This window comes from Adiantum capillus-veneris, chromosome 27 (genome assembly GCF_014529385.1).
Source record: "Adiantum capillus-veneris isolate H3 chromosome 27, ASM1452938v2, whole genome shotgun sequence".
NCBI lineage: Eukaryota > Viridiplantae > Streptophyta > Polypodiopsida > Polypodiales > Pteridaceae > Adiantum > Adiantum capillus-veneris.
Window position 1 is genome coordinate 114,102,371 of NC_140957.1, and position 18,008 is coordinate 114,120,378.

The 18,008-nt window shown below is 49.6% G+C and overlaps 1 protein-coding gene across 2 annotated transcripts in view; it reads right to left on the bottom strand.

Moving 5' to 3' along the window:
* Positions 1–102: 102 nt before the first annotated feature.
* The window catches only part of LOC147422599 (tRNA/rRNA methyltransferase (SpoU) family protein), a 119,000-nt gene continuing 101,094 nt past the window's right edge, over positions 103–18,008 (bottom strand). For both annotated transcript variants that reach the window (XM_086503518.1, XM_086503519.1), the window contains exon 4: positions 103–795. In XM_086503518.1, the coding sequence (XP_086359644.1) occupies positions 524–795 (272 nt within the window). In that variant the 3' untranslated portion in view covers positions 103–523. The remainder of the gene's footprint in view (positions 796–18,008) is intronic.

Here is an 18,008-nt window from a genome sequence, read left to right on the forward strand (position 1 = left end):
ACTCTTGGACACTCCTCCATGTCTTGCTTCATGCCTTCACATACTCGGAGTAGAGAGAGAGAGAGAGAGAGAGAGAGAGAGAGAGAGAGAGAGAGAGAGTAGTAATGAGTGAGATTGCTGGCCTAGATACTGAAAAAAAGGCAAGCATTTAAGTTTGGTGATGAGCTGGGCAAAAGCTCAGGCCCAAGCAGTGGACCTTAAGAACCAAAGCCTGGTTGCCAGGTTGGTGATGACCAGTTCCATCTCCAGCATGGAGATGAGGCCTCGTGTAAAAGCTGAGCAGCTGTTCTCCCATCATTAGCAGCTATCCAATGCGAGCTACACCAGATTCAGCAGCAGGGAAAGCTGCCCGGTTCGCCTTGTTGAGTCACCCAATTGCTGCCCCTCATGGTCTGCGTACAAGCAATTACTAAACTTCTTAGGCCCAAAGAGCAGCTCAAGGTAGCAAATACAGAAAGCAAGGCTCGCAAAGCATGAGGATGCATAGTGATCAAAGATTTGTGTGAATATAAATTGTGCTGATTCAAGTTTGCACTTCAAAGAGATTCGTCAAAACAGAAGAGCTCTCATGGTTCGATGATGTAATCTCCTGCCCTTCACTTGCATTCAAACCTTCACTAGCATACTGTCCTCCATCCTTAAACCAATCCTCCGAGGCCCTCTGTTTCAGTCGCCGCATCTCTGCAACCATTTCTGGGGTCTCCATGCAAATAACACGCTGTTGTTGCCTCGAAGGTCGATCTGCAACATTAAATTTGTGACCATCTCGAGATCTCTCAGGAAAGCCTGCCCATACTGTCACCAAAACCTAGTTAAGTATCTCTCTCTCTCTCTCTCTCTCTCTCTCTCTCTCTCTCTCTCTCTCTCCACACCCCACATTGCACACACTATTCTTGATTTTCTAGATAACACTCGCATCCCGAGAGGCTCCCAACATTGAGACCGTACCTCCCCAAGATTTTGCAACTGCGATGATTCAAGAGGGACAGCTCTTGGGACACTAACGCATCAACAAACCAGGAAGAGCACATAACTACGATGGCCAACATGAGGCCAAGCTCAACAATTTAGAGAAGAAGCTCATGAAGATGATCACCAAAATCCAAAAAAATGGCCAATAGCAACCTCAACACCACTAAATGAGAGTTCATCACCCACATCACCAAGCTGAAGGGCGAGGCAGAGACAAGGTTGAAGGAAAGAGCCACCTTGCAAGACGAGATTGACCTCCACAAAGGATCTATGTCCCATCCCTATGTGATGGACCAGCGAGGAAGGGGAAATTACCGAAGTCAACAAAACATACCATCAAACAAGAATTGACTGTGGTCTTCTCTGCAAGCGTTGAAGATAAGGTGGAAGCCAAGAAGGATGGATGAGCAGAGGTGGTTTAAAAAAACACCCGCAAAGAGGTAAGAGGACTAGCCAAGGACCCTATCTTCCTAGATGATGACCTCACACGGATGCAGACAGAGCATAGACCGTTATGTATGCCAAGAGTCTTGCATGCCTTAAAGAGGGCAAGAGAGCTCTATATCGCGAAGGCTGTCATGATTGATGGCAAGGCGGTCTAATAGAGGCTCACAGTCTATGAGACACGACACGCAGAGCTACACATGGTGTGGAACTGCGATGGAGCACTATTGACACACTCGGAGATTGGAGGAGGCGATGGAGGGCCAGACATAATACTACTTGCAGAGACAGGCGGGAGCCCAGAGAGGGGGTTATCTAGAGCACACGGCTACCAGTGGAGTTATACACCTAGAGTATCCAGCATAAGCCCAGATTCACCCTCAAAGGAAAGTGCAAGGTATAGACTCATGGTAGTCACCCACAAGAAAATATAACCATCAGCTCCATCATGCCTAGTATTGACTCAATACTACGACATCCCCACTAATGTTGTCAGTGCCCAATAGCGAGTGGAGAACTAGGTACCAATATATGCTCGCACACCACACACTTTTTTTTGTTTTTTGTGTAACACTTAATTTGAATTATCGAACTTTGTTGAATGCACTGCTCGCTACTGCTGCTCGCCCCCCCCCCCCCCCCCCCTTGCTGTTGCGCCATCGCTCTCCTCCCCCCCCCCTCCCTCCCCTCTTCAGCTTGAGGAGCTGCACACGGCTCTTAGGGCCCTCCCTCGTGGTAGCTGTCCAGGTGAGGATGGGCTGACTTTCAGCTTCTTCTTGGAGTACTGGGACCTGCTTGGCCCAAATCTTTGTAGTGCCTTTCAGTACATTCTGCACACAGGAGTGATGCCGGATAGCATGAGTGAGGGCCTGATTTACCTCATTCCAAAGGAGGGTGGCTCCTTGGATGAGATTCGACAGTGGCGTCCCATCACCATTCTCAACTCAGCCTACAAAATTCTTGCCAAGGCTCTGAGTTTGAGGATTCAGCCACTTTTGGAGAGCCTTATACATGGGACTCAGACAGGTTTTGTCAAGGAACGCAGTATCCTTGACAACATCTTCACTTTTTGGGAGGCTTCTGCCCTTGCACGGCTCCGTGGGGAGGACCTTGTGATTCTTCTTCTCGATTTTGAGAAGGCATACGACAGAGTTGACTGGGACTTTCTAGAGGGCACGCTACGCAGGATGGGCTTCTCAGAGGCTTGGATCAGAGGGGTGTCAGCTTTGTACAGACAGGCCCACAGTCAGGTGCTTTTGGCAGGAGGTAGAGGTGAGCGCTTCATGCTCACACGATCGGTCAGACAGGGTTGTCCTCTTGCCCCCTTTCTCTTTCTGTTCTATGCGGAGGCGATGAGCAGATTTTTGGTGTCACAGCAGGTTGGTTTGAGGGGCTTAGCACTCCCTATACGGGGAGATGAGCTTCTGGACGCTGAGTTTGCCGATGACTCAGCCTTGTACTTAGAGGGCCAGGAGGCCAATTTACACAGATGTGGGCAGGCTTTGGAGACCTTCTGCTGTGCATCGGGCACACTGATCAACTGGAGAAAGACAGTGGCTTTCTCAGTTGGTAGTGCTCCTGTGCCAGATTGGATGCCAGGAGAGGGTTTCAGGTGGATTCCTCCAGGGACTGCAGTTCGGTACTTGGGTTGTCATTGGTTTGGATTTGTCCCCCGAGCAGCAGATTGCTCCTCTTCTCCTGTCCATCAGGAGAAAGCTGTTACATTGGAGCTCAGCACGACTTTCGCTGGCTGGTAGAGTAGTAGTTGCCAACCAGGTGTTGTTGGCGACTATGTGGTACATCACTTCTTGTTGGATCTTCTCGAGTTCTTGCATCAGCCAAGTAGAGAGGCTGATCAGGAACTTCCTTTGGTCTGGTCGCGACACTCAGATTGCCCGAGCCAAGGTGGCTTGGTCGGTCATCACACTTCCTTGTTCTCAGGGAGGGCTTGGGATCATTGATCCAGCACAGCAGAGCAGAGCCCTTCTTGGGAAGTTCGTCGTCAGAGGACTTCTTCCAGGCGAGGAGCCCAGGAAGGAGTTCTTGTTGCAGAGGCTTCGTGCCAGGGTGCCTCAGGCAGGAGGCCCTTGGCAACCTTCGACCAGATGGATCTTTACAGAGTTGTGGCGAGTTGGTTTGAGCAGGAGAGTGGAGGACCGATTCGCTGTGAGTTTGCTTCGGTCTTGGGAGGAGCTATTGCGGCGTGGCCTAGAGCAGCGACAGCCGACGTGCACGGAGGAGCGCCTACGGCAGCCCCTCGTCTGGAACCCCATGGTTAGCACTCAGAGAGGCCACTTGGTTGGGAGTAGGCCTCATGTTTCTTGGGGTCCCATGGCAGCAGGTCCAGCGCGCTCTCTAGGTGACTGGCTAGAGTTCACGGGTTTGTCAGAGGAGGTGCAGGTTGTCCAGCTACAGGGCATGAGAGGGGTTCAGAGCATGTGTCAGGACATCTCAGAGTCAGTTCCAGCTGATTGGCTCACGCCTCTCGAGCCAGTAGCACCCCGGTGGATGGGAGCCTTCACACGACTGGAGGTTCTCATTTCAGTCAGGGCTTGCTCAGAGACTGTCCCAGCCCTGTTCTTCGAGCTTCAGGGTGGGGGACGATTACAGAGAGTTGCAGTAGAGGCCCCGCAGGTAGCAGAGTGTTGTTTCCAGAGGATCCGAGTGGTGGGCATCTGTGGGAGGACTTGCGTCATAGACCCTGACCCAGCAGCTCTTGAGATAGGACACTGGAGGCTATGGGCTTGGGAGTGCTGTCCACTGGCACGAGTACAGTGGGATCCTGGTGAGTGGCTATGGAGGGACCCATTCTCTTCTGCAGACCGCCCAAGAGTCCCTTTCTTTCAGTACACTGTTCGGCTTGGACGTCATATACTTGCAGCACAGAGAGAGGCCCGCCCCGCTGCAGCACGTCATTGGCAGGAGGAGGGTCTCACAGTTGAGTTCTTGGCAGCTTTTTGGCAGAGGCTGTGGGACTCCAGACAGCCGAGGCGCGTCACCTTGTTCCTGTGGTTGTTTGCACACAGAGCCACAGCAGTAGGGAGCTGGCTTGTACATAGTGGTCTCTCGGCCGCATGTACAGCCTGTGACCAGTTGGTGGAGAGTCAGCGACACTGTCTTTGGGACTATCCCTCGGCCCAGCAGGTGTGGCTATGAGTTCTTCGGCTGATGCCTGCCCTCTCCACGGCTCGACAGTACACTTGGGGGGCAGCGGCTTGGTCCACCCAGTGTTACCAGGGAACGGACATTTCGGGCCTTGGAACGCCGGAACGGAGTTCCGGCCGGCCGGGATTTTCTGGAACGCGTCAGAACGGAACGGCGTTCCGGCTGGAAACTGTCACCGGAACGGGACGACCGGAACGGGACGACCGGAACGGGACGACCGGAACGGGACGGAACGGACCGGAACGGCCGGAACGGCCCCAACGGCCATAAACGGCAGTTTTTGAAACTGAAAAAAATGACTGTTAGGCAGCCAACGGCCATTTTCAGCAGTCAAAAAAGTATATAATGCCCCCCTCCTCCCCCATTCTTCACACACTCATCAAGCCTCAAGGCCCATTCTCCCTTGCTTGAGCCTTGCTCTCAACTCTCAAGCCAAGCTCATTCTCCCTAGCTTGCTCTCAACTCTCAAGCCATAGTGTGGCGCCGCGGCATGCCTCAAGGCTCAAGCTCTCAACCTCTCTCTCTCTTGGGCTAACTTCTAAGTTCTAACCCTCAACTTTCACGGCTCAAGGCTCAAGCTCTCACGGAATCAAGCGGCAAGCCTCTCTCTCTCAATCCCTCTCTCCCTCTCTCAAAGTTCAAGATCAAGCTCTCTCTTTCACGGATAATCCATCATCCATGGCCTCTTCTTCTCGTTCAACCCCCTCCGTTCATGCGGGCAACACTCAAAAGGCGAAGGAATGGTCGTGGTGGGATGAAGTGACCTCGGAGGGCACCTTGTCGGCGGCGGGAGGTTCTCGTGCATGGGGATGCAAGCTATGCTCTTACACGCGGAAAGGGGGGCATGACAAAGTGAGGGCACACTTTCTTCGAGTGCCGGGACACGAGGTGAAATTTTGTGCCAACGTAACCATCGAGAAGAGGAAGGAGCTCGAGGAAAAGGATCGGCAATTCAATCATAAAGCCAAGCCGGCACGCAAAGGTATTGATCCAAAGACCTTCATTTTCCCTTCTTCCTCTCTACCCGGTGTAGGTGTTGGTGCATCTTCAAAAGGTCCAATTCGTCGCCAAAAGACCCTTACCACCTCTTGGGACCCAAAGAAGAAAGAAGAGGTGGATGCGGCCGTGGCCCGATTCTTCTATCACGACCATATCCCATTTGTCGCAGCGAGGTATGTACATTGTTTTATGATTCATCAATCTTCTCTCTCATTTCTTCCGTTATCGTCGTTTCCACTTTTTTGATACTAACCTCTTCTATGTTTGATCGAAATAGGTCGGAGTATTGGAAAGTCATGGTGCAACAGATAGGAGAGTATGGCACCGGCTATGTGCCGCCATCTTCAGAGGCTCTCCGAACCACCTTGCTCGATCGAGAGAAGGCTATCGTGGAGCAAGCAACCCTCAACATTCAGTGTCTTTGGGCAAAACATGGCGTTTCCCTCATTGCTGACGGGTGGAGCGATACAAGGAAGAGATCTATCCATGGTCTCGTCGCATACTCCAGTCGAGAGATGTACTTTGTGCACTCTCATGATGCCACTGAGAGTGGCAAGTCCGCCGATGTCCTCTTTGCAGAGTGGACAGCGGCCATAGAAACCATCGGTGAGCAACACGTGGTGGCCTTTGTCACAGATGGGGAGGCATCAAACAGGGCAGCAGCAGCTATCATAGAGGGCCACTATCCGCATGTGACAGTGTGCTTTTGCATGGCACACTGCTTGAACAACCTTCTGAAAGACATCGGCAAGCTAGACTGGATTGCTCCAGTCATTGCTGATGCAGTGAAGATGGTTACTTTCATCAACAATCACAACTTGGTTCGGAGTGAGTACCTCAAGAGGTCGGGCGGCAAAGTGCTTCTAAAGTATTCAGATACCCGCTTCGCATTCAACTTTCTTCTTGTACGCAGGCTGTCTGAATGTCAAAATGCGGTCCGACAGGTCTTCATCAGTGATGAGTTCACCACCTCCCCCTATGCAAAGACAGTTGCAGGGATTTTGTGCAAGGATAAGGCAGAGGATCTTGAGTTCTGGAAGGAGCTCAAGAGTCTAGATGCACAGGTAAAACCGGTGGTTCATTTGCTTCGAGTTCTGGATGGCATGGATCCTTGCATTGGCAAGATTTATGAGGCAATGGACCGCATGATTGAGCAGCTTGCACAGCTTGAGCCGAACGCAGAGCGATATGAGGAGATCCATGCGCTTTGCAGCTCGAGGTGGAATTCATATGCCTCTCCTTTACACGGGGCAGCGTACATGGTGGATCCAGAGTTCCAAGGTGCAGGGCAAGAGACAAATAGGGAAGTCATGAACCAATTTACAGAGATCTTAAACAAGATGGTTCTAGACAGAGATGGGCGATGCATTGTCAGAGATCAGCTGAGACAGTACAGAGAGATGCGGGGGTCATTTGGCAGTCCAGATGCTCAGATTGATCGCAGGAAAATAGGTTCAGTGCTTTGGTGGGAGGACTATGGCTATGATGGCCCTGAGCTTCAGAGATTGGCGATCCGTATTCTCAGCCAGTCAGTTAGTACCTCATGCTTGGAGCAATTGTGGAGTACCTTTAGCCACATTGCTTCCAAGAAGAGGAATCGGCTTGGAGTGGAGAAGGCTAATGATCTTGTCTTCGTCAGCGCAAATTTGAAAATGCTTTGCAAGAGTACAGACAAACAGACAGATCCTTTTACACAGTGGGAGATGGAGCAAGAGGCTTCTCAGGCGGGTGGAGATGCACATCCACCAACACCAGGTACTTCATCTGTGGCTGAGATCGAGCCGGACCTAGACCTCGATGATGAGGAATGGGAGGATGTGCATGATTTACAGCCGGCTACTACGGATTGGGAGGCATCTCAGGCTAGTGGCTCTTGAGTCTTGAGTCTTTGCCATTTATCCACCTTTTTGTATGGCTGCTTGAGCCTTGCCCTCTTTGCCATTTGTAGCTACTAGCATCTTTATGGTATTTGTCACCTTCAGTCTTTTGGTATTGTGGTCACTGAAGTCTGGTTTGAACTTTGCCCCCCTTTGGTTTTTTTGTAGCACCTTGGCCGCTGGCGGCCCTTGAAGCTTGTTACTATGTTAGCCATAATTAATTCCAAAGTGTTATCTCTGACTACTACTCTTGCAATTATTTGAGAGCATTGTGTATGTACTATGGGCATTGTGTTTGCTCATTGTTGTTCATCTGGCTATGTTGTTCATCTGGCTATGTACTCTGGGCGCCTCACATCCCAATCAAGTCATAATAAGGTTAAATGGTCTTCGAATCGTGTTTTTTGTGGGTATTAGAGTCAAAGGACTCTAATACTACTTGTATTCAAACACATAACGCTAAAAAAAATAATATTTGGGTGTTTTTTTAGCCTGCCGTTCCGCGCCGTTCTCGTTCCGGGCCCATTCCCGTTCCCCCGTTCCGCAGGGAGGCCCGTCGCCGTTCCCGTTCCGCGTTCCGGGTAACTCTGGGTCCACCCTCACGGGCCCGGCACTTCCGTTTGGGCTATCTTCCACCAGCAGGATGATAGTGATACAGGGGGGTCGACCTACACTCCAGCATGCTACAGACCTTACTCCACAAGAGTGGAGCTGTTAGGGAATAAAGGCCTAAGTGCCTTGTACTTATAACTTATAAGTTAAAAGGACTTATAAGTGAGGGGGCCCAAGTGTGAATGGCCCCCTAGTCACTTACTCATATACTCAAATGTGAAGCCCAAAAAGACTAGCGTGACTTCTCCCAATTTTTTGACGATCTCTCTCTCTCTCTCTCTCTCACGTCCTTCTCTGCGTGTGCTTCTACAGCGCCTCTCTCCTCTTCTCCTTCACTCTCATTGCATAGGACAGCAAGTGGGCTCTCTCTCCTGCTCCCCCACACATGGTATCAGAGCTTTAGGGTTTCCAAGAGAGCCATCTTCGCAACACAGATCAGAATTCTGTTCTTGCTCGCTGCGGGAAGGATATTCAACCGTTTTCGATCAACTCTGTCGCGAAGGGATCCTCTCACCGTGTAGAATCGACCTCCGGTGACAGTTTCCCCAAAATTAGGGTTTCAAAAACTGGCGAACAGCAGCCTATTTCTGCTGAAATTGACCAATTTCGGGGTCAATTTGATGCAATTTCATTAGGGCAAGTCTCACAGGTCAATCTTACAGGTGTTTCCACCAACGAGGTTCTGAAAATTCAGCAAAACAGGTGTTTACAGGTCTGATTTTTGCCCTAAAACAGGGAATTTCAGCAAGCAAATGATGTATACACCTTGTGGAAACCTTTGGTAAGGGTTTGGCAGTGAATGTACGCTGTTTTGGGGTGATTTCGCGTGAAATTTGCTCGCTGTTTTTCTGTAACAGCAAGCTGTTTTTTGCCCGATTGCGCACATTTGGGCGTGTTTAGGTCGGCAAAACAGGGTTTCAGTGTTTGCAATCACTCAGAATGGCTTCTAGCAGTGAAAGTGGCAATTTGTTGCACATTCGCAAGCTTGAAGGTGCCCATAACTTTGCTATATGGAAGAAGCAATGTTATAATGTGATGTTGCAGAAAAAACAGGCGAAACCTATTAAGTTACAGGGTGTGAAACCGGTTGATATGGAGGTTGAAGAATGGGAAGAAGTGGACGAGTTGGCTCGCTCCACGATCATGCTTTCGGTGTCTGACAATTTACTCTTCAATGTAGAGAATGAACAGACAGCATGGGGCATGTGGAAGCGTTTAGACGAGTTGTATGCACAGCAGAGTGCTGCCAGTAAAGTGTATTGGCTTAAGAAGCTTATGGATCTCCGCATGAAGGAGGGCACGCACATGTCAGTGCACCTCAATGAATTCAATTCTATTTTCAGCCAACTGACAGAGCTGAAATTCACGATTGATGAGGAGTTCAAAGCTACTTTTCTGCTATGCACATTGCCCGAGAGTTGGGATGTATTCCGGACAGCTCTTAGTAACTCAAGTGCGTCACTTAAGTATGCAGATGTAGAGAGTTCTCTCTTGATGGAAGAGATGAACAGGAAGAACACCACAGGTGGGTCTTCTAATGCATTGCACTTGAGAGGCAGGTCTCAACAGAGGGAGAAATCTGACAGTAAGGACAGGGCACGCAACAAATCTCGTAGGAAAGATGTTGTGTGTCATCATTGTGGAAAGAAAGGGCATTATAAACGGGAATGCTATGAGTGGAAGAAAGAGAAGAACAAGGGTGCTAAAACTGATGCAAAGGACAAGGGAAATGCCAAGAAGAGCACTGTGTTGATTGAGGAAATCAATGTTGCTAGTAGCTGTGACAGTGACAGCAGCACTGATGTACTCAATGCCTCTTCTGTGGATGCACATACCCTTGCTATGGGTTCTGATGTGGACATGCATACTTGGATTCTTGATTCAGGTGCCTCCTTTCATGTAACACCTCATAGGGATTGGTTTACACAGTACTCAGGTGAGGTGCAGGGCACTGTTTATTTGGGAGATAACTATGCATGTGACATTGCAGGTATTGGCAGTGTCCAATTTTCTTTTGCTGATGGTATGACTTTTGTTTTGCACAAAGTGCGTCATGTGCCACAACTCAAGAAGAGTTTGATTAGTACAGGGCAGCTAGATGATGCAGGCTATCACACCACTTTTGGTGATAGCAAGTGGAAAATTTGTAAAGGGGCCCGGATTGTAGCCAAGGGTTGTAAATCGGACACTTTGTATCCTTTGCATGTATCTAGTGTGCATGACCATGTTGTCGCCGTAACCGAGCAGCCAAGTGTCTCTTTGTGGCATGGCCGGTTGGGACACATGAGTAAAAGAGGAATGGAAACTCTGTCTCGTTGTGGTTATTTGCCGTGTTTGAGGTATGCTGATTTTTCTCATTGTGAGCACTGTATTTATGGTAAGCACAGTCAAACACCGCACAAAAGGTCACTTTCTTTAAAGTCTGACAGGTTAGACTTAGTGCATTCCGATGTATGTGAAATGCCACAGTTGTCCTTAGGGGGAAAGAAATATTTTGTCTCGTTTATCGATGATGCTACACGTAAGGTGTGGGTGTATCCAATACGTGCTAAAAGCGATGTTTTGGATACTTTCAAGAAGTTTCTTGCGTTTGTTGAGAATCAAACTGACAAGAAGCTTAGGTCTTTGCGCTCAGACAATGGGGGGGAGTATGTATCAAAAGCATTTATTGACTTTTGTGCTACTAAAGGTATTAAAAGAGAGCTCACGGCTCCTTTTAATCCCTCTCAGAATGGAGTTGCAGAGAGGTTGAACCGGACTATCCAAGAGAAAGTTCGGAGTATGCTGTCACATGCTGCATTACCTCATGGTTTTTGGGCAGAAGCTGTACAAACAGCTATTCACTTGATTAATCGCTCACCTAGCAAGGCTTTGGGTGGAAAGGTGCCTGAGGAGGTGTGGTCTGGCAAGCCACCCTCATATGCACATTTAAGAGTGTTTGGTTGTGAGGCCTATGTTCACATCCGGAGTGAACTGCGCACCAAACTAGAACCAAAGTCTCATAAATGCATTTTCCTAGGATATGGTGAGGATGGTGAAATGGGGTATAGATTATGGGATCCCGCATTACGGAAAATCATACGCAGCAATGATGTCATCTTCAATGAGAATTGCATGCACAAACAGCCCACAAAGGTCGAGGAAGTGCGCCGGGTTGTTTTTCGTGAAGATGTTACATATGGACAGCCAAGAAGGCCCAATGTTCAGCAGCCTTTACATGCTGAAAATGGTGCTGAAAATCAGCCATTAGCTGCTGAAAATCAGCCCCAACAAGTTGCCATTGATGCACCACAGGTAGGGGAACAGGTTGATGCTCCTAGACCGCCCGTTGTTGCGATGCAACCGGCTGAACAGCCTGCTGTTTTTGATGGTTTACAGACTGAAAATCCACCTGTTATGGATCATTGGGTGCGTAGATCTACTCGGGTGACAAGGCCCCCCGATAGATATGAACCGTCTTTGGACTATGTCATGCTTACTGATTGTGGTGAGCCCTCTTGCTATAAAGAGGCTATGCAACGGGAAGACAGTAAGAAATGGTTCAAAGCAATGGTCTCGGAAATGCAGTCTTTGGAGAAAAACCATACATGGGACTTGGTTGATTTGCCTAAAGGGCATAAGGCTCTGCCATGTAAATGGGTTTACAAGACCAAGGTCACATCTGATGCTTCTTCTAAGTACAAGGCACGTTTGGTTGCTGAAGGATACAAGCAAAAGCATGGTGTGGATTTTGATGAGATTTTTTCTCCTGTTGTAAAGCTTGCCACATTACGTCTTGTTTTAGGCCTGGTTGCTTCTGAAGATATGGAGTTAAAGCAAATGGATGTCAAAACAGCGTTTTTGCATGGCGATTTGCTTGAGATGATCTATATGATGCAGCCAGAAGGTTTTGTGTCAAAGGGGCAAGAGAAGAAAGTATGTAGACTCTTGAAGAGCTTGTATGGTTTGAAACAGTCTCCCCGTGCATGGTATCACAAGTTTGATACATTCATGAGGTCTCAAGGATACAAAAGAAGTAATTCTGATCACTGTTTGTATATCAAAACGGCAAGTGATGGATCTCTTCTATTGCTGATTTTGTATGTTGATGACATGCTTATTGCGGGTAACAATGTCACGGAGTTGGATGCATTACAGCAAAGCTTAAAGAATCGCTTTGACATGAAGGATCTTGGTGATGCTAATCATATTTTGGGCATGCGTATCTCTCGAGATAGAACCAACAGGCGTCTGTATCTATCTCAACGAGATTATGTTAATAAGGTGCTACATCGTTTTCATATGGATGGGGGAAAGGCACTTGGTACTCCGCTGCCTCCATATGTACAACTGACTGCACATGACTGCCCAAACACAGATGATATGCGGGCTGAAATGGCCAAGATTCCTTATGCATCAACCGTTGGCAGTTTGATGTATGCTATGGTTGCTACACGTCCGGACATTGCATTTGCGGTGGGAGTGGTAAGCAGGTACATGAGCAATCCTGGCAAAAAGCATTGGGAAGCAATGAAGTGTATCTTGAGATACTTGAAAGGCACTAAAGACTTGTGCATTTGTTTTGGGAAGAGTGAGACATCTGTGCATGGCTTTACACATGCAGATTTTGCTGGACATCCAGATTGCAGGAAGTCTACCTCTGGATATGTGTTTACATTCACAGGAGGTGCAGTTTCTTGGATTTCTAGACTGCAAAAATGTGTTGCTTTGTCTACCACTGAGGCTGAGTATGTGGCTGCCACTGAGGCATGCAAAGAAGCTTTGTGGCTCATGCGTTTGGTAGAAGAGCTTGGCATTAAGTCACCGGTTCCTGTGCTACACTGTGATAGTCAGAGTGCTATTATGCTTGCAAGGAATCCTGTCTTTCATGCCAAGACAAAGCACATAGAGGTGAAGTATCATTTTATCAGGAGTGTGCTTGATGACAAGAGCATTACACTTGTCAAGGTGCACACAGATGACAATCCTGCAGATCTTTTGACCAAGAGTCTTCCAGCAGAGCGGTTTGCATATTGCCGACAGATGATGGGTGTTGGATGAGTAAGTGCATGATCAGCTGATGTATTATAGTTAGTTGATTCTTTGATCTCCCAAGGTACATTGCCTTTAGGTGGGAGGTTGTTAGGGAATAAAGGCCTAAGTGCCTTGTACTTATAACTTATAAGTTAAAAGGACTTATAAGTGAGGGGGCCCAAGTGTGAATGGCCCCCTAGTCACTTACTCATATACTCAAATGTGAAGCCCAAAAAGACTAGCGTGACTTCTCCCAATTTTTTGACGAGCTCTCTCTCTCTCTCTCACGTCCTTCTCTGCGTGTGCTTCTACAACGCCTCTCTCCTCTTCTCCTTCACTCTCATTGCATAGGACAGCAAGTGGGCTCTCTCTCCTGCTCCCCCACAGGAGCAGTGAGAGCGGAGTGTTGGGAGCTCATCAGCGGCCTAGCTCTCTGGTTCATCTGGCGGGCCCGTTGTTTCCGCATCTTTGAGGCTCGCCTTGTACCACCAGCAGAGACTGTTCGTGACTTTTGGCTAGAGCTGATCCATACTCTCAGAGGACAGCTTGAGGGACTACAGGGCAGCTCCGACCGCATGCGGGAGCGCCCCGAGGCTTTCCTTCGTCTCTGGCGCCCTGGGCCGTTTTACTCCATGGTCTAGGGGGTGCTCAGATGGCACTACTGTCCACCTGTGTGGCTTTTCCCTCCTCCCATCTCTTGATTTAGCCCCATTGTATATATGCTGTTTTTTCATTGGGAGAGTCTCCCCATCATTTTGTTGTAGCCCTCTCTTGCAGAGGTGGATGTAGCCCTATGGGCAGCTTTCATTAACTAATAGAAGGATCTTTTTCTCGGAAAAAAAAAAAACACTTAATTTGAATTCACCACAGCATACAAGCACAATTTAGCATTCACCTTATCTCAGACGCAGGCATTCAAATAGGATTGCATACACATCTTTACTGAACTTCTTTGAGACCAATCGTTCAAGTTTCGACTACGTTATGTCAATTCACATAACGAGTAGCTCCGACATTCAAAATCCTTTCAACACACACACGCGCGCGCGCACATACATCAATACAAAGATTTGCATACTGAGTTTCCTCCAGAGGAAGTGTATGCGTCACAATATTTCCTGAGCCTCAGGATCCTTTACAAACGAGAGCTACAAGGGAGAATACAGATCGTACCACAGGATCAAGATGCCCGCTTAATGTGGATGAGCAACTTGTTTGTCGGAAAGCAACCACAAAATTCCTTAAAGCTGGTAGAACCCAACTTCACCCATATGCTGGCCCTAGCGCACAAAACTCTTACCTCAATTTGAAATCTACTCTGACTATAAAATATTCCCCACTTGGAGTACCCACTCGGTGACGCACTAGGAATGCCCATCACTTAGTTTCTCTCTCTCTCCTGCGCGCTGCCTCCCCTGCGCGCTGCTCCCTCCTGCGCGCTGCCCACCCCTGTGCGCTGCTCCCTCCTGCGCGCTGCCCCTCCCCTCTGCGCCGCTCCCTGCACGCCAAGACGGCCAGCGCGCTACCTCCAGCCCATCCACTGAACACACACACCCCATCCCCATCCCCTGCCCGCTGCCCCCTGCTCTCTGACCGCCTTTGCTTACTGCCGTACCCGTAGCCATCTCTCTCTCTCTCTCACACACACACACACACACGGATACATACCCACACACACACTACACACATACACACATACACACACGTTGAGTGCTCTCTTCCCCTTCTCCCCTCTTCTTCACAATATGAAGAGAGGGTAGCTACGAAGACAACCATGTCTTCCCCCATCATCAAGACGCCGACACCGACAACGAAGACAACGTCCTTCATGCTCACGAACAAGAGGCTTGCACAACTGGAGAAGGACATGAAAGAATGGCGGATGGGGAGAGAGATATGGAAGGAGGAGAAAGCCACCTTCATCAAGCTATGGAACGAAGAGAAGGAGGACATGAGAGCGGAAATCCAAAATCTCAAAGAGGAGAAGGAGAGAAGGGAACGGGAGAACGAGAAGGAGAGGGAGAGATGGAGGAAAGAGCAAGAAGAGATGAAGGCACAAATCGATCTCCTTCATGCTTCCATCACATCCCTCACCCCCGAGGAAGGAGAGATTAAAGAGGAGGCTAAGGAAGCCCTCAAGGAGGAGATCACCAAAATCTCAGCGCAAGCATTGAGGACAAATTAGAGGCCACCAAAGAAGGATGGGTCGAAGTGGTCAAAAAGAACATCAAGAAGGTAGCAAGAGAGGAAGCCCAAAAAGATGAGGTACTCATCGTACACACAACCATCGAAGAGGAGAAGATGCGACAAGCTCGCCGTCTCAATGTGCGAGTGACCGGCATCAAAGAAGAAGGGTCTACACCCGAGAGCGATGGGAAAGCTTTATGCAAGAAAGTGGGATACAAGGAAGAAGAGATCCCTTTCTCCAAAGTTTGGAGAGCCGGCAAAGATCCAAAGAAGAGAGCTCTCATCCTCCAATTCGCCTCCGAGGAGTCTCGAACTTCCTTCCTCCGAAAGAGGGTCATCTTGAGAGGGATAGAAGGCCCCCCGATTTAACTTGATGATGACCTCACAAAGATGCAACAAGATCACCGTCGCGCGTGCATGCCTCGAGTCCACCAAGCCCGCAAAGAAGGGAAGAAGGCAGTATATCGAGATGGTAGGGTTATCATTGATGGCAAGACCATCGCATAGGGACTCGCGGCCTGTGGGACACACGAGGAGATTCATGTCACGGTTTGGAATTGCAATGGAGACCTATGGACACACCCAGAGAGACTTGAGGAGGTGATGAGAGGTCGAGACATCATTCTACTTACAGAGACACACGAGAGCCCGGAGAGAGGGTTACCACGGATACATGGATTCCAGTGGGAGTCTCTACATCGAGGATGTATGCACCAGCACACCACTCGCGGCTCAGGAGGAGTGGCCATACTCTTTAGACAGGGGCTTCACAGCAGACTACAGATTGTTGCCCGGGACCCACAGGCCCGCTACATGTGGATTCGCCTCGAGCTCTCACGAGACAGGATCGTCTACATTGCCCTTTGCTACTTTGCTCCCACAGGCTCCAGATTCGCCCCTATTGAGCAGGAGTCACCGTACGCATGCCTCACGGAGGAGATTATGGAGTACTCCACACTGGGTGAAGTCTTCCTTATGGGAGACTTCAATGCTCGTACGCGCAGTGAGCAATGTGAGGCATATGACCATGAGGACCCAGAGGCACTACACACTCTAGATGAGGAGGCTACTATGAGAGATACAGCAGACAGAGCTCCAGTCACAGCCTACGGACGACATCTACTTCGACTTGGCTCCCAGCACCGTCTCGTTATTTATAACGGGATGGTCCAGTGGCCCACCTCAGGGGGCCTGACTTGTATGCCACATGGAGTTGCAGAAGGAGGGGGGAGTACAGTCGACTATATTCTGGGACCCAGGGAGGCTACACACCTTATCACATCCTTCACCATTCCACCCATACCCATCGGAGCCGACCACACATACCTCTCTTTCTCCATCACCGGAGATACCATCCCACAAAGCTCCACAGCACACACTCCACACACCACCATCCATTTCACACATGAGCTAGCCTCTCTTTACTCGGCCAAGGTCGAACATGGCCTATGCCTCCTCCGCCCATCCACACCACTCTCAGTTCTCACATCACATATCTCTTCCGTTCTCCACACTTCAGCTATTAGCTCTTTTCCACACACCACTCACACAGGACGCACTCCCCCCCCCGGGACTATGCCTCAGAACCGCTGGTATGATGATGAGTGCAGAGAGCTATACCGACGCCTCCGTGCACGGCGAGCCTTAGGAGAGATCACAGAGAGAGAGGCCAGACGGCATATGAAGACGCTGACACGCCAAAAGCGGCGAGCATTCGAAGAGGCACAGGAGCTTGAGCTATACCGCCTATTCATGAGCATGGATAGCGCGAGGGCATGGCGCACCCTGCGCGAGCCACGTCCGACTACAGCTATTGAGGATCCACAGATATGGCATGATTATGCAGAGCGACTTTATGAGGTGCCAGGGCAGCCTCCTATCCCACAGCCACACGAGCCACGCCCCACGTGCTCCTCCTTCTTTACAGCAGCGATGGTAGAGAGGGCCATACGCCGCATGCAGCACAGACGATCAGCTGACCATACTGGATTACAGAGTGAGCACATCATTTATGCGGCCTCCACTATAGCCCCGTTGATTGCACATGTCTTCAACCGGGCTATAGGGGAGGGCTTCCCAGAGGAGTGGACACAGCACACCATAGTGCCTATCCACAAATCTAGCGACACCCTGGACCCAGGTAACTACAGGACTATCATGATTGGCCACACGATGGCCAAGCTATATGGAGCAGTACTTGAGGCACAGCTCAGCTGCTACGCAGAGATCGAGGGTTTACGAGCTCCAGGCCAGGCAGGTTTCAGACGAGCTTTCTCCACCACTGACCACATCTTCGTTCTGCGCTGCCTCATTGATGGGGCAAAGGCGCGGAAGAAGAGGCTTTACTGCTGCTTTGTGGACTTCCGCAAGGCCTTTGACACAGTCCCACGCGAGAGACTCTTCCAGCACCTTCACAGCATTGGGGTACCAACAGAGATGATTTGGGCCATATATGCTCTCTATGAGAGGGTGACGGGTCGGGTTCGTTGCCCAGGCGGTTTTTCAAAGACCATTGCTAGCACCATTGGTGTTAAGCAAGGATGCCCACTCTCCCCGACACTCTTTGGGCTCTACATCGACGAGATCTCCGACTACATACTGCGAGCAGGGGGAGAGGGGAGCGACTTGGCAGGTACTCCGGTCCACATCATGTTATATGCTGATGATATTGTGTTGATTTCAGAGTCACCCGAGGGCTTGCAACGCCATCTTGAGGCCTTGGACGAATTCAGCACACAC